This window comes from Miscanthus floridulus, chromosome 12 (assembly GCF_019320115.1).
Source record: "Miscanthus floridulus cultivar M001 chromosome 12, ASM1932011v1, whole genome shotgun sequence".
Taxonomy (NCBI): Eukaryota; Viridiplantae; Streptophyta; class Magnoliopsida; order Poales; family Poaceae; genus Miscanthus; species Miscanthus floridulus.
In genome coordinates, this window is record NC_089591.1 from 1,445,154 (window position 1) to 1,458,880 (window position 13,727).

Genomic DNA, 13,727 nt, shown 5'->3' on the forward strand with positions numbered 1-13,727 from the left:
TGCACCATCTGCTAGATATTATAACTCATTTGCATGAAAGTTCAAAGGATCGGAATCTATTTTCTATTATCTATCCTATGAAGCTTAAATACCTAAAATACTGGAAGGACATACCTCTGCTGTATTCATTTGCATTCATTCTTGATCTTAGAGGTAAAATGAGAGGTTTATTTAATGTTCTTACCATAATGCAACAAAAAAACTGGTTTTGACTACAGTTCTTATTATGGTATTGTGAAAACTGAAATTTTCAAGTTGTTTAACAAGTATGAAGAAAAGTTTGGTGCAGCTAGGTCTCAAAGGAGGGCTGCACATCCTGCAAGCATCACAGGTAAGAGGAAGCAGGCATGGGGAAGAATTTTTGGAGGCCTTGGAGCATCTGGTGTTGTTGGACCTTCCCCTGCCTCTGCTCCCAGTCCTTCTTTATCTACTTCTACTGCTGCTTGTGAGCTATCTGCTTATCTGGATAGTGACAATGTCACTGCATATGAGGATGACTTTGATCTACTTCTCTGGTGGCGTGACCATAAGCTAACATATCCAGTGCTTTTTATCATGGCCAGAGACATTATGTCAGTTCCTGTTTCAATAGTGTCTTCAGAATCTTGTTTCAGCTTGACAGGAAGAATACTTGAGGAGCGGCGCCGTTGACTATTGCCTGAACATGTGGAGATGCTTGCTTGCATAAAAGATTGGGAGCTGGGTGAAAGAAGACTGCAGCATGATGTTGACAACCAAGAACTGGTAGACTCCCTCAAGCATCTCTATCTTGATGAAGATGCATCTACTTCTAGGGCTCCTTCTGCTAGCACATCTGTATCTGTGGCTTCTGCATCTGGTGGTTCTTGAGTTGAGAGTTGAGATTGAGACAGTGAGAGTGTGAGACTTGAGAGGTGAGCTGAGAGCCTAAGACTTGATTATGATCTGTATCTGTGATGTATCATGTAAACCTTTGAACATGTTTAAGACTTATAACCAGAGCTGTGCTACACTCTTTTTCCCTTTCTGGGGTTTCTCACAAGGGTGAGTTTTACCCAGAAAGGTTTTTAATGAGGCAGCATTGCACATAGCTCAGTTATCCTTTTAATTTCCTCTTGTTCTCTGTGTGTATGGTTTTGGTTTTGGTTTGAAGCTCTTCTGGGAAAAAATACTTCAAATTTGAATACTTCTTGTTGAGATGAATTTTTTGATATGTTTTGAACCCTACAGGCCTCGGGCTGGCACGGCCTGGTGATTTGGCCGTGCCTAGCAGGCCGGCACGGCACGGATTTAGGCCCACAGGCCCGTGCTTGGGCTGATGGCAAGGCACGAGGCCCGCAGCGACACGGCACGGCGTGCCGTGCTGGCCCGACATCCTCCGGGCCGTGCCTGGCCCGTGCCCGGGCCGTGCCTGGCCCGTGCCCGGGCCGTGCCGAGCCGGGCCGGCCCGATGGCAAGTATAGTCTGGCCTGTGGAATGTCTTGTGTTTATTGGGCCAACCTGGTATGAAAAAGAGTACAACGTGTCATATCTAGGCCAAAGGCCAGGACCATGGGCCTAATCGGCATAGTGTGCCATGCCTGGCCTGGTGTCTATGGGCCATGTTTTCTTTGGACCCGTACCGTGTCGGACCGGGCAGCCCATTTGGCCATCTATAACTGTTGAGTTGTGCGTGCCCAGTCCAAACCGGCTGGCGGCAGCCCAAGCTTCTGGCCTTCCTCTAACCCATAGACAATTGCTATAAAAAAAACCCATAGACAAAGTCCACATCAGCAGGCTTTCGCAAAATTGTACATGTACTTTTACCGTTCACCCCCTTGTGTAACAGTTTTTGTAACAAGCTCCTGGCTAATCAAGTATTATTAATAGTCTTTCGATTATCTTTTCCCTTAGCTTATTCTAAAAAAATATTTCTGTAGAAATCCAATCGAAACTCTGAAAAAAATATTTCTGTAAAAGTTATTCCTGAATGGTCTTTGGAATTTTCTGAATAGTTGCTTTCTTCTTTATTGCAAAACCGTAGAAATCCAATCAAAACTTCGGAGTAAAGTGTGGCTTAACAAAATACGTTCCAATATTTAGCACCCTATATGTAGGATCCACCAGAAAAAATACCTCTATCCCAAAATAATGCAACTATATTTTGACTAAGTTTTATAGAAAATTTCATTATTCGTGCCATGGCCATGATAGGCCGGAGTAAGAATTTAGCCCAATGCCTAGATCTATATCTAATTGGGCCAGAAATTCACATATACTTTAAGAAGTATTTTGGGTCATGCCTAGAGTCATGGCCTATGCCCATATCCACCCCTGCTCCTGGTTAAGAAAATATATTTCAGAATTAATACAATAATACTTATTTTTTATCATAGATATTTGTAATTCTTTACAAATGTACAACAACAACAACAACAACAACAAAGCCTTTAAGTCCCAAACAAGTTGGGTAGGCTAGAGTTGAAACCCAACAGAAGCAATCAAGGTTCAGGCACGTGAATAGCTGTCTTCCAAGCACTCCTATCTAAGGCTAATTCTTTACAAATGTAATTAAAACTAAAATATTTTCTTTTTGCGATTACATAGTACAACATAGACACTCGTAACGCACGCACACTCACCCCTATAAACACATGCACCCAAACCCTACCCCTATTAGCATCTTCAAAGATGGCCAATAAATTCTCGAGGTTGACGAAGGCACCATAGACGTCTAAGCTGTCGACAATAACGTCGTCTACCACCAAAAACACAATGCCATTAAATTGTAGAAAATCGCTCCTTTGGGGAGGCTCTTGTAACCACTAGGCTACAGGTCCTTTCGCAAAACTAAAATAATTTGGCTTAGTATAGAATTATTTTTTTTTTTTTTTGGGATGGAGAGTAAACACAAGTTACATTGTCTTCTACGAAGACAGAAGGGTTCATGCTGTGTCCTCCGGGTGCGTCATCTAGCGCAACAATGCTTAAACTTAAAACATGCTAATCTTTATCAGGATTTCCTTTTGCCAACTTTTCACTTGGTAGTTTTACAAATTGTGCTCGGACGACCAATGGTGCTGTTTGATAGCAGGTCCGTACTTCTCTATGCCGCCTTGTCCCTGTAAATTTTTTGATCGAGAAATGACAGCCGCTCTGCCGTTACATTAAAGTAGAGAGCTTGTGTCTACAAATGGCGTGCTCTGGATTTCTTTAAAGTTGTTTTTGCAGATAATTGTCTATGTTTTATGATGTTAGCAGTCCTTTCCATTCTGCATTCTAACGGGTCAAGGGAGAAAGTAAGAATTCATGCTGTCATGTATGTAGCAGCATACAATTTACAGCCATTTTTATCCTATGTCCAATTCAAATCAATCGTCACAACGAACTTCAGCACAATAAATTGATGGTATTAGCGTTCTCATTCCTTTCAGGCCTAAACAATCTTGCCACTTTATAAAGTAGATATGCTATAAGACGCAACAGCTTACCCGTGGGCCGTGGCTCCATGAACACACGCAGATACAAAATACACGGCAACTTAATAAATAATAAGACACCCTAAACACAGCCATTACAATCACACAATGGATAGCACTGGATACTGACACAACTGTGAGTGATCACGATCCAGCAGCCTCTGGATTATTTGTCAAGACCATTATTGACTGCTCCACAGGCAAACAGTGAAAAAACCATTCCAACGCAGTTCTACTTGAAGCAACAGATCATAAATAACAAAAATCCATTGTGACGGTGAGTTACAGCCGCATGTCGAAAACATCAAGTATCTACTACGCCTTATTATTCTTTGCCATCTCTTCCACATCAAGCTCCACTGCGAGTACTGGGCCATCCTGTTTCATGGCCATGCCGCTGTTGCACAGACAGTAGGAACAAACATTTAGCTTATGCGCGTTGTAGGTCTCAAATGAGATGAGATGCACAGATGGATATAGCACAGGAACAAACCTGTTCTCGACTGGACCGTGATCAACAGCCGTTCTTAAAGAGTATATCACTCTGCCAAGGATGTCAGTCATTGGGACAGGTCCAAACAAGCGGCTATCTCTAGCTTCCTGTCACCAAACCAATCATGAAAATCTTTATTAACAAAAAGGCCTTTGTTGAAATGCAATATACTTATTCACCAAAAGTACACATGCATCTACAATGAGTACGTGACAATATCTCCGTTTTACACAACAAAATCATGTACGACACCAACTAGCATAATTACACATGCTACTGCTACAAGCATTATTATTAGCTCAATAACATACATACCTTTGGCTTAAGGGCTAGGTTGTCTGCCACAACCCAGCATTGGTCCTTGTCAAGAACAAACGGCTCATCCTTCTCATCATTAGAGACCATCTCATAGCCTTCCAGGGCAGCCAGTCGTCGAATAATTAAATCATCAGATTTCCCTGGGTCTTTTAACAAGACAACGTCCCCAACAAACACTTGTCTGTGAAGATAATTTGATACATAACAGACTATTAAAAACATCTCAAGCAATAAATGATGCCAAATGGTCTTTGGCTATCAGCTGAAGTGGCTTTACAAACCAGCCAACCAGGTTTCCTTCATGTTGACATTTTATGAGTTTTTACAAAAATGCAAAAATAATAGCTATTCCATGAGATCCAACAGTTGATCTAAAAGGAGGTATCAGGTATCAGGGAGTTCAGTACATACACACAGAACCTTGAGAATTAACTAAACGTCACAAGTTCACATAGTCAACAGTTTGAAAATAATGTTGCTTTATACAAATACATGGACTGTGATTGACAGCTGTTCTTAAAGAGTATTACAAGAAAGGAATGTAGTAACATTGGAATCCATTATGCATTGACTGCATTAGTTGATTATCAAATATGCAAATGAGCTTTTGTGTATGCATGGTGTATCAAGTATGTGTTAGGCCTGAGCTGGATCATACTCTGGGCAAGTGGGCATCATATAAATCTGCACCAAAGCCCATTTCTGGACAAGTGAGAAAACCATCACCCATCTATTGCGTTGGTCCTCATCTCCACAACAGCTCCAAGCAGTGAATAAATTCACCACATGAGTTGCAGCCATCAACAGCAAGAAAATGACAGAAATCCAGTACTTGTAACTGTTTATAGACCATTTTCTTTTGTTTACAGAAGTACTTTCTTAAGTTATTTTCCCAGTAATATGACATTTTTCAACACAAACGTTGGCTAAATTTCAAAATCACATTGTTGACCTGTGATCAGGTTCGTTTGAAGGGCAGTCTGGTACAAGAATCTAATTAAGAATTGTAGCTAGGGGCATCTTTAGTCTTTACCATGCTGTGCAATATAGTTAGCCTAGTTAGTTAGATGGATATTAACAAACTTTGCTGCTTAGTTCATTATTTCTGTTTTAGGCTTAGTCTTTACCATGCTGTGCAATATTATTAAACATTGGCTAAGCGGTTCCTGGGTTAGTTTAATAATAGTTTTTGCAGTAGGAAACAGATTAAGAAGGAATTGACATGGCAAGACAATATTAGTTTACTATGATTTAATTCTTTGCAAAACAAGTAGTTTCACTCATGCATTCTTTGCTGAACAAGACAAGATAGCATTCGAGGGAACAGTGACCCAAGCCCGAACTAGGAAACTACAAAACAGGGTGTCAAAAAAAAGAAAGCCCTTACTGCGAATTGCTTACCCAGATGGAAATACATTGCTATTGCATGTTCTCAGGTACGGATACAGAGCCCAAGCAAAGGGAGGTCAAGCCAAAAGACGTACAGAACAAGTTGCAATCAACGGTTTGGTGCCCACATTTTGTCCATGAACTTCAGGACGAACTCTGTACTAATCAAGGCTCCAAGATGAGTATTGTATATGGATGGAAACCTTGTCAAGTCTATTTTCAAATGTGCAGGACTGACCCTCATTTGGATTGTGCAGAAAGAATTGTGCATATTTTGGTGTAAGCTGTACCAGGCCCACAAAACAAGACTGGACTAAGCGAACCCAACCAGCTCAAATAGGAAGCATACGAAGGCAAGCACTCTTGTTCTTTTCCATAGTTGCCCCCTTGAGAATCGGGACTTGGGAGTAATTCTTTACCTCTTGTGTTCTTGGGCATCCTTGTGACTGCAGTAGCTTGTCTACTTTGCCTGGTTCAGTAGACATTGATCGAGTGTATACTTAGGACAAATTCCTTTTATCACAGATTGTTGTCCAGACAGATGTAGCCTGTTCGTGTCCTCGACTCGCTATGTTACATGGATCAAGTGCTCTCCACAATCGTAAGACGAGAAGATCGGGCAAGCACCCGCACCACAATTAATGTATTTGAGGCTCTACATCATATAGATAAGTCACCCTGATTTTGTGTGCAGACTAAAGGTGAGCACTGAGCAATACCAATGAAAATCTCGGGTAACATCTCAGTACAAGGAAAAACAATATATAAATTTACACACACAAAACTATGGTTTCGGATACATTACAGTTGAGGAACAAACACTGTCAAATTTCACTGGTTCCAACTTATTGCAGACAAGTTCAGTGATTTTTAGATGCTATAATAGGGCCAGGAAAGAAATAAATATGTGATACAGGGGATGTAAATAAAAAGTATAGGAGCAAATATTTAAAATATGGTACTTACAAGATTTCAATTGAATTTACTGAATGAACTAGTTTGCTTTTTTTTAAAATGTCATCTAAAGTGTTCCCTGTTATTGAACTTTTGAAGTAGGGTGCAGATATTTAATTTCAGCCACAAAATAAACCTTGGGCACAGGCATACATTGCTGACTAAGGAATAGCATGTCAGTGACAGGCAACATAAAAAAGAAGAGGGCAGAGGAGAAAGGAAATTAAGTGCTTACGTGGGGCTCAAATTTGCGAGCTTTCTGACAAGGAGGGTTCCTCCAGTTGGAGATACGATGGGAGCCATGGCTTCTCCCCCTTTGGTCCAATGCGTGTAGGTGAGCTTGCCTTGGAAGAAGTTTTTCCATATCGCATCAGTTAGCTCCGTGCTGTTGATCTGGCCCACATTATATTTCTGCTTGGATACAGATGCAGAGAAGAGAAATGCATGGATAAGAAAAGAGTTGTGAAGGAAAAAATATTATAAAATGACGAGGTGAAACGAAGAAAAAATGTGATGTTGTGCTTGCGGTCTCGATCAATGGGTACAATCGACATCCTATCACTGAGCAGACGATATTAAATCAAAGTACAAATGTAAGGTAATGAAGTCCATGTTATGCTACTATTCCTTAGTTGCGGCTGCTGCACGCACAACACGCCGTCATTTGATTGATGAATTGTCCTCTGAGCTAAAGTGTACATCAGTGTTCTGATCAAGGGCAAATGGATTGAACAGTGTGGTAGAATCGACGAGTGTACAGACACAAAGGTAGATAGGGGCAACTAATTACAGGGCAAGATGTGCTGCTACTAGGATGCTTGGATCTAGAGAGAGGGTGGAGTAGGATTTAAGTAGAAGAAACATGGGGATGGGGAATTGGGGATAGATGGATTCATGGATAGGTGCAGTACCTTCCACGAGAGGGAGATGGAGTACTCGAACTTGTGAGCGGCATAGCGGAACCAAGTCGACAGCGAAACCATCCTCCCCAACCCCTTCTCGTCGGCTGCCCAGCTCTTCCACGTCCTCCTCGAGGAGCGCACGCACTGATCCCCACCCCTCTGCTTGGGGAGCGGGCTCCTCCTGCTCGGTGGCGGCGGCCGCTGATGCTCCCCGCAGTCCGCAGTCAGAGGATGGAACGGGGGTTGACCCTAGCAGGGGTGCTCTGGCGGCGGCGGAGGCGGTGGAATGGAAGGAAGCGGCGGCCGCCGCGTCGCGTCGCGCAGGAGGGGCGAGCTGGGATTTTCCCCTTCCGCACAGTCCGTGCACTGCAGCAGCACAGGGGAAGGGGGCGGGCTTCTTTAACCTAACCAATTCATTGTGGGCTGGGCCTCTTGCATTCGGACTCAAGAAAAAAAGAACAAAGCTTTGGCCTGCGAAATTATCAAATTACTTAGAATATACTGTAATTTCTCAAAAAAAAAAACTTAGAATATACTGTAGCTTTGTATTTTCTGACTCGAACAGCTAGTGTCTGTCAGTCACGTAAATTCTTGTACGACTTTGATAAAAAAAATCTTGTACGACTCCACGGAACACGTGATTCTGCTTTTCTTTGAGCAAGAAAACTAAAACAGGTAAATCGCCACGAGTCTATAACAACACAACTTGCTCATCCAGATTTTTGCATCTTTTATATCGACTTCCAAGATGCCAACGTCCTGCTAAAGCCTACATGCACAAAGAAGGTGTGCGTAACGATGAGGAAAATATTGTCAACACAAAAAAGATGCATGTCAACAAGGAAAGGAACACCATGAACTCGTTAAAGTGAAACCACAATCTCTGTTGAATACCATATATATTTCTCATGGTTAAACAACTATGTATATTATACAAAATAAAAATTGCATATTTTACACTGGCGGTTTGCCTAATCACTGCGTCAGACACAAAACACCCACAGAGGGGGGAAAAGATCAGTCAAGGGCGATCGGCTGGGCTTATACGATCGTATACGATCGTGGATTATAAGCTGGAATAATATTTTTCTCTCACACCAAACCAGCCAAACCAGCCAGCAGTAAATAATCCACGATCGTTTCAGCCAAAACGAAGAGGCCAGGTGTGGTCCTGACACGCTGCATCATCATTGCGCCATCAGCCTGAGCCTTTTAATCAACATCCAACGACGATCATGACCCTGATCATGAATGGAAGATATATAAGCCATAACACAGCCATTCAAGTAAACATGTCACCCCTACACACACAGACATAGCCAACCAGACTCACCTTACCATAAACTGCTGAATGGAGAGTCCAAAGTTAATCTTGATGCATGTGGTGCTGTTATGAACGAATGCCAGTACTTTAATTACTATGTTCATCTACATATAACTATATTTACTCTTTTTTTAAGTCATCGATCCTCAGTTTTTTTCCTGGACTGACAGAGAGGCCATTTCAAATGAAAATTGTGCAAACTCATCTAAACCAAGTTTCCACAATTTTCACTCATGGGATTATTTTCAGTAATGGGGCTATTTCCACTTGCAGGTTTATCTTCACCAAGGTTGTCGGTGCCCCTGAAGACCCCAGAGTAGTACTTGAAGTGGTGTGCCAGCAATGACACAATGGTAATGAACTCGCAGCCATTACTGAGCTGCCTGGCATGGGACTCTTGGCTGCAATGATCCGCAGCATACAATGACATCTCCACCCACACCCCCAGGATCAGTTCCAAAGTGTCACGCTGATCTTGCCACTGCAACTCTATGCTCAGAAGTTCGTTGGCGAGCAAGATTGCATACATATTAGCATTGTCGCGGATGGAGTCCCCGTGTGGATTTGGTGCCCTTACTGATCCCTGAGACAAAGAAGGACAATTACATAAAACTACTGCACCCTGAACTTTAGTATGTACTTTGTTAGAGTAAGGTCTATCTAAAAATAAAAAACAGAGATTGGCTTCTTTGAATTTCATTGTACAATAGTCAAACAAAGTCAAGAAATAAAATTCAGATGATCGCTATGCCTTTTCAGAGAGAGAGCAATATGAATAAAATTTCACTCGACGAAAATCAATTTGGAACTACCATTTTGGTGCAGCTCTGAATATAGGCATGTGCTGGTTCTGTTAGTAAAATCAGAAAGTATGAAAACAAAAAGTTGTTTAAGATGTTCTATATCTTCATACATATTTACCCACGAAATGTGTTTCAGTTGGATGGTCAGGGAAGCTATACCTGCAAATTGAGAGATGCAAACAGTTAAGTGAGGCACAATTTGGGCCATTGTTCCAAGAAAAAAGAAACAGATTTTCAAACAAATGAATGTACTTGAGGCCCACTCAGCCCATACCAGTGCAAATTGGGAGAAACTCCACGCCACCTCTGCAAGCTTCTCCCTCCGTGGGATCCTGGAGCAACTGGGGCCATCATGGTGGAACAATTCCTTAAGAATATAGTACGGGTTCCAGCTTACAGGGGATGGCGCCACTGGGTTGTCCTTATCACCAAATCGCATTCGGCACTGTCCTTCTAGTTGTTCGCAGGAGGTGAGATGTATGTTGTGCCGTGCAGCACCAGGCAGCATGTTGGGTTTCACCACCAACAAGAACATCAAGTAGTTGGATAGTACCTCAGTAGCCTCAAGGAGCTCTTTTGCATGTTTGGCCTTGGATTTCCTGATGTACACCTCGGTTGCAATGTGCCAAACAAGGATGCTCTCGTCAAAGTCAATGTTGACACTCCAGCGAGCAAAGTCCTTGTAGGCCTCCATACGTTTCAGTATAAAGCTGCCTCTTGAGTTCAAATCAGTATCTTGGTGTTGCAGTGCTTGCTCTTTGCTTCGCAATGCTTCCAGAACCAATTTCTTGATATTTTGTATTGACAAAGACGAGTTTGCGTGCGGGAAAGTGCCTGAGAAGTGCATCTTGTTCCACCAGTCCTCGAGGCCCAATTTCATTGCTAGTCTGCTCCCTATCTCGTTGGTGTTGCGGGTGCACAGGTGGAACAAGTTGTACTGCCCAATGGAGCCCGACCAGAGTCTCCTACTTGCTGGATGGACACGCTGACCAAGGGAAGTGACAATGTGGAGAGGCCACTCCCATCCCCTGCCCCTGCGGTGCAGCAAAGAACATGTCCAGGTGGACAGTACAGCCCTGCACACTGATATGATTTCCAGGACCAAAGCCCCAACCAGTAAAACATAACTGATAGCCACATCCACTCTGCTGTACCGATTTCCACTGCTGTTGATGCTGAGCTGAAACAACAGGAATGTGGTGGCTGTGCCAAACAGCGAAATGAAATGGATGCAGAAGCCATACCATGTGTGGATCACTGCTGCCTTGGTGTACAGGAAGTCATACATCAGAGACAGCTCCATCTCGACCAACTTGTATAGATCCTCTCCCAGATAAGATATCACAGAACGTGGTTTAGATTGCGAGCGGACTGAGGGATTTGGTAGCATTATGATATCGGCGAAGACACCTTTGCAGATATCGAACTGGGAGTGGGCTCCAAGCAGCAAATCCTCTTCGCTAGTACCCAAAGCCAATAACTGATAAGGGTCAGTCTTAACCTTCCGGATGCTGATGCTGCTACGGATGCTGCTGATGTTGCCACACTTGAGAGCCCATATCCTCTCACCATACTTGAGAAGGCCGGCAACGAACATGGACATGGAGGCCAGCAAAAGCAGTGCCCCGCTGCTAGAGATGTACTCGTATATCACATAAGCAGCTCCCAGGACCTGCACAGCAAGAGTTTGCAGGTGGCGTAGCCAGAGCGCGTTGTCCTCAAGCGCATACGCTGTGATGTTGTCTGGGCCACCCAGGTGCAGCAGTAGAAAAGGCGCCCAGAATGCCACCAGCTGGTGCTCGTCGTCTGACCTACTGTCCACAGATAGGTGGCCCAGGGTGTATATCGCCGTGGAATCGGCCAGCAGGTATGCCGACCAGAGGAAGAACATCAGGGCGGTGGAGTTGCTATGCCGGCGGACTCCTCCGAAAACGAGGAGGAATACTTGTAACCCAAAGCTTACAAGGACCAGGATTTGTATCCCCCATTCATTCCACAGGTTCACTAGCTTTCCAGCCTCAATTACTTCGCTCCTCATCATGTCTACATACAGTCATAACATGGCAAAGAAACAACAATATTAGCAACTAGATGTTTGTACATGTGTTGTGTGCATGAAATGTATGCAAAGGACCGAATGGGTAACAGAATGGACCATGTATATGATCATAAGACAGTAATAATGGATGCTGATATCCGTTGCATGAGAAATGAGCTGAGAATATTAGCTCGAGGCATCATAATCTAACTGGCAATAATATAAAGAAGGGCAGGAATGGAAAAAAAAAAGGGAGAAGAAAAGAGACGGGCAAAGAACATAGGTGATTACTTGCGTGGGAGTTAAATTGGCGAACTTTCTGACAAGAAGGTTTCCTCCAGCTGCAGCTACGATGACGGCCATGGCTTCAACCTCCTTTGGTTCGACTTCGACACCTGAAGGCGAGCTTGCCGTGGAAGCAGTGGTTCCATATCGCATCAGTCAGCCCTCTACAGTTGATATGGCACCATTATTATACTTGTGCCCATGGAGACAGATGCAAAGCAGAGTATAAACGAAGAAGAGTTTCTTTTTCTCTCTCTTTAAAACAGTTGAATTACTCCACAGGAATGAAGCATGATGTGCAATGCTTTCCTATGGATTAGCACATGATGATGCAGGAAAAAAAGAAAAAGGTTGCAGGGAATGGATGCGTGCGCCCATTGAACTGCTAAAAAGTTAGTACTTGTGCCACCTGAATCGATCCAAGCATGAACAAATCACAGCAGTAAATCCATTTTGATGCACCAATTGGTCTACAATGTACACTGAGTAATTGAGTAAAGCAAGCAGAAGTTTGTGGCGTGACGCCATGTAAGTTGTCAGGTCATGTATACTCATCAGTCAGTACGTACAAATCCACGATGACATTAATTAGCAATCCATTTCACCATGCATCCATGAAGCAACCAGAGGAATGGAATCTGTTAATCCAGGTCGGGTGGATGCTTACTTGTTGTTGTTGGGACGGTGGTTGGTCAGAGGAGGGATGCCGCTTCGGAAGGCGTCCCGGGTGATTGCCCTCGCGCGCGTCGGACGAGGACGAGAGGGCTCGGTCGGTGGACGGCCTGGACACCAGGCCTGATCTGCGGCGCCGCCACCGCCGATGCGGCACCGGCAGCGGACTGAGGAATGGGAGAGGGCCTGCCTGGGATGGTGGAAGGAAGTGGAGGCGGCGGGCGACAGGAGCAGGGGTGGAGGCGACGAAGCGAGGAAAAGGTGGGAGCCTGGGAGGTGGCAGCCGCACGCGCACAACGGGAACGCCCTTCTTTCTTCTTTTTTTCAACCAAATTATTATTATTATTACTATATTCCCTTAGTTTTCAATTTTTCATTAATCTATATACTACAAAAACATTAAAGGCTGCTCCTGTACTTACTGTACTATTATTCGCCACGTGGTTCTCCCTCCGCCTACCATTTTATCACCAAACTAGGACCTGGACTGGCAACCATGTCATCTTCAGATCTTCAGCCTCTATGAATGAATCATAGGATTATAGAAACGTAAGAAAGTATATAAGAATAAATGTTACAGCACCATGAATGATGTGGACTGAGAAAGAGATAGGAAACAATAAAGGCTCCTTTACAAAGCATGAATTTTACATGAATCAATATATTTTCTCGGAAAAAACGCAAGAAACATGAAATTTTTCTCCATTTCAAAGGGCTATGAGGTTGAATGTTTGGATGGAGCGAAAAAAATACAGGAATTCGATGAGAGTGAGTGAACAAAAAAAAAATTTCCATGAGTTTCAACCTCTTAGTAGAATTATTCTTGAATTAAGTCATTTCATAGGATCTGTATGAACTCAGATCTTTTGTTCCAAAGAGGTTTATAGGAAGGTTTTCTATAGAATTTCAATCCTTTAGAATTCTTCTGTTTTTCCTTTGTTCGAAAGGGAACCTTACTCTTTTTTCATACGTGAGGCAAATTAGTTCACACCAAGAGATGTAAAATAGTACATTGGTTTTAATTTGCCTTCATCAAAAGTAATCTCTTGTGTGGGAAAGAATACAATTCTAGCACGATATTGAGTCAAAACGTCTCAAATTAAAAAAAAAAT

General features: G+C 43.1%; 2 protein-coding genes across 5 annotated transcripts; both read right to left on the minus strand.

Moving 5' to 3' along the window:
* Positions 1–3,563: 3,563 nt before the first annotated feature.
* LOC136496387 (mitochondrial ATP-independent inner membrane protease subunit 2-like) lies at positions 3,564–7,865 on the minus strand. The gene is made up of 5 exons (XM_066492047.1): positions 7,503–7,865; positions 6,827–7,002; positions 4,246–4,429; positions 3,931–4,037; positions 3,564–3,834 (listed from the first exon to the last, which is right to left on the minus strand). The coding sequence occupies exons 1-5, from the start codon at positions 7,572–7,574 to the stop codon at positions 3,753–3,755; spliced, it is 621 nt and encodes a 206-aa protein (XP_066348144.1). The 5' UTR covers positions 7,575–7,865; the 3' UTR covers positions 3,564–3,752.
* A 488-nt stretch (positions 7,866–8,353) lies between these two features.
* LOC136496941 (uncharacterized) lies at positions 8,354–12,926 on the minus strand. Of its 4 annotated transcripts, none has more exons than XM_066492721.1 (5): positions 12,611–12,926; positions 11,950–12,107; positions 9,895–11,663; positions 8,832–9,400; positions 8,354–8,734 (listed from the first exon to the last, which is right to left on the minus strand). In XM_066492721.1, exons 3-4 carry the CDS (start codon positions 11,659–11,661, stop codon positions 9,023–9,025), a joined length of 2,145 nt encoding a protein of 714 aa, XP_066348818.1. In that variant the 5' UTR covers positions 11,662–11,663; positions 11,950–12,107; positions 12,611–12,926; the 3' UTR covers positions 8,354–8,734; positions 8,832–9,022. The 4 variants fall into 4 exon arrangements, with proteins under 4 accessions (XP_066348818.1, XP_066348817.1, XP_066348819.1 ...); XM_066492720.1 differs by having other exon boundaries at positions 8,827–9,400; XM_066492722.1 differs by lacking the exon at positions 8,354–8,734 and adding an exon at positions 9,731–9,779 and having other exon boundaries at positions 9,261–9,400.
* Positions 12,927–13,727: the final 801 nt, after the last annotated feature.

Bases quoted from the DNA above. Each gene is read 5' to 3' on its own strand.
- LOC136496387 (XM_066492047.1), bottom strand. From the start codon at position 7,574: ATGGTTTCGCTGTCGACTTGGTTCCGCTATGCCGCTCACAAGTTCGAG. The intron at 4,430-6,826 runs GTAAGCACTTAA...TTATCTTCACAG, and splicing joins CTCGCAAATTTGAGCCCCAC to ACAAGTGTTTGTTGGGGACG. The intron at 4,038-4,245 runs GTATGTATGTTA...GTTTGGTGACAG, and splicing joins ACCTAGCCCTTAAGCCAAAG to GAAGCTAGAGATAGCCGCTT.
- LOC136496941 (XM_066492721.1), bottom strand. From the start codon at position 11,661: ATGATGAGGAGCGAAGTAATTGAGGCTGGAAAGCTAGTGAACCTGTGG. The intron at 9,401-9,894 runs GTATGGGCTGAG...TCTTTGTCTCAG, and splicing joins GTTTCTCCCAATTTGCACTG to GGATCAGTAAGGGCACCAAA.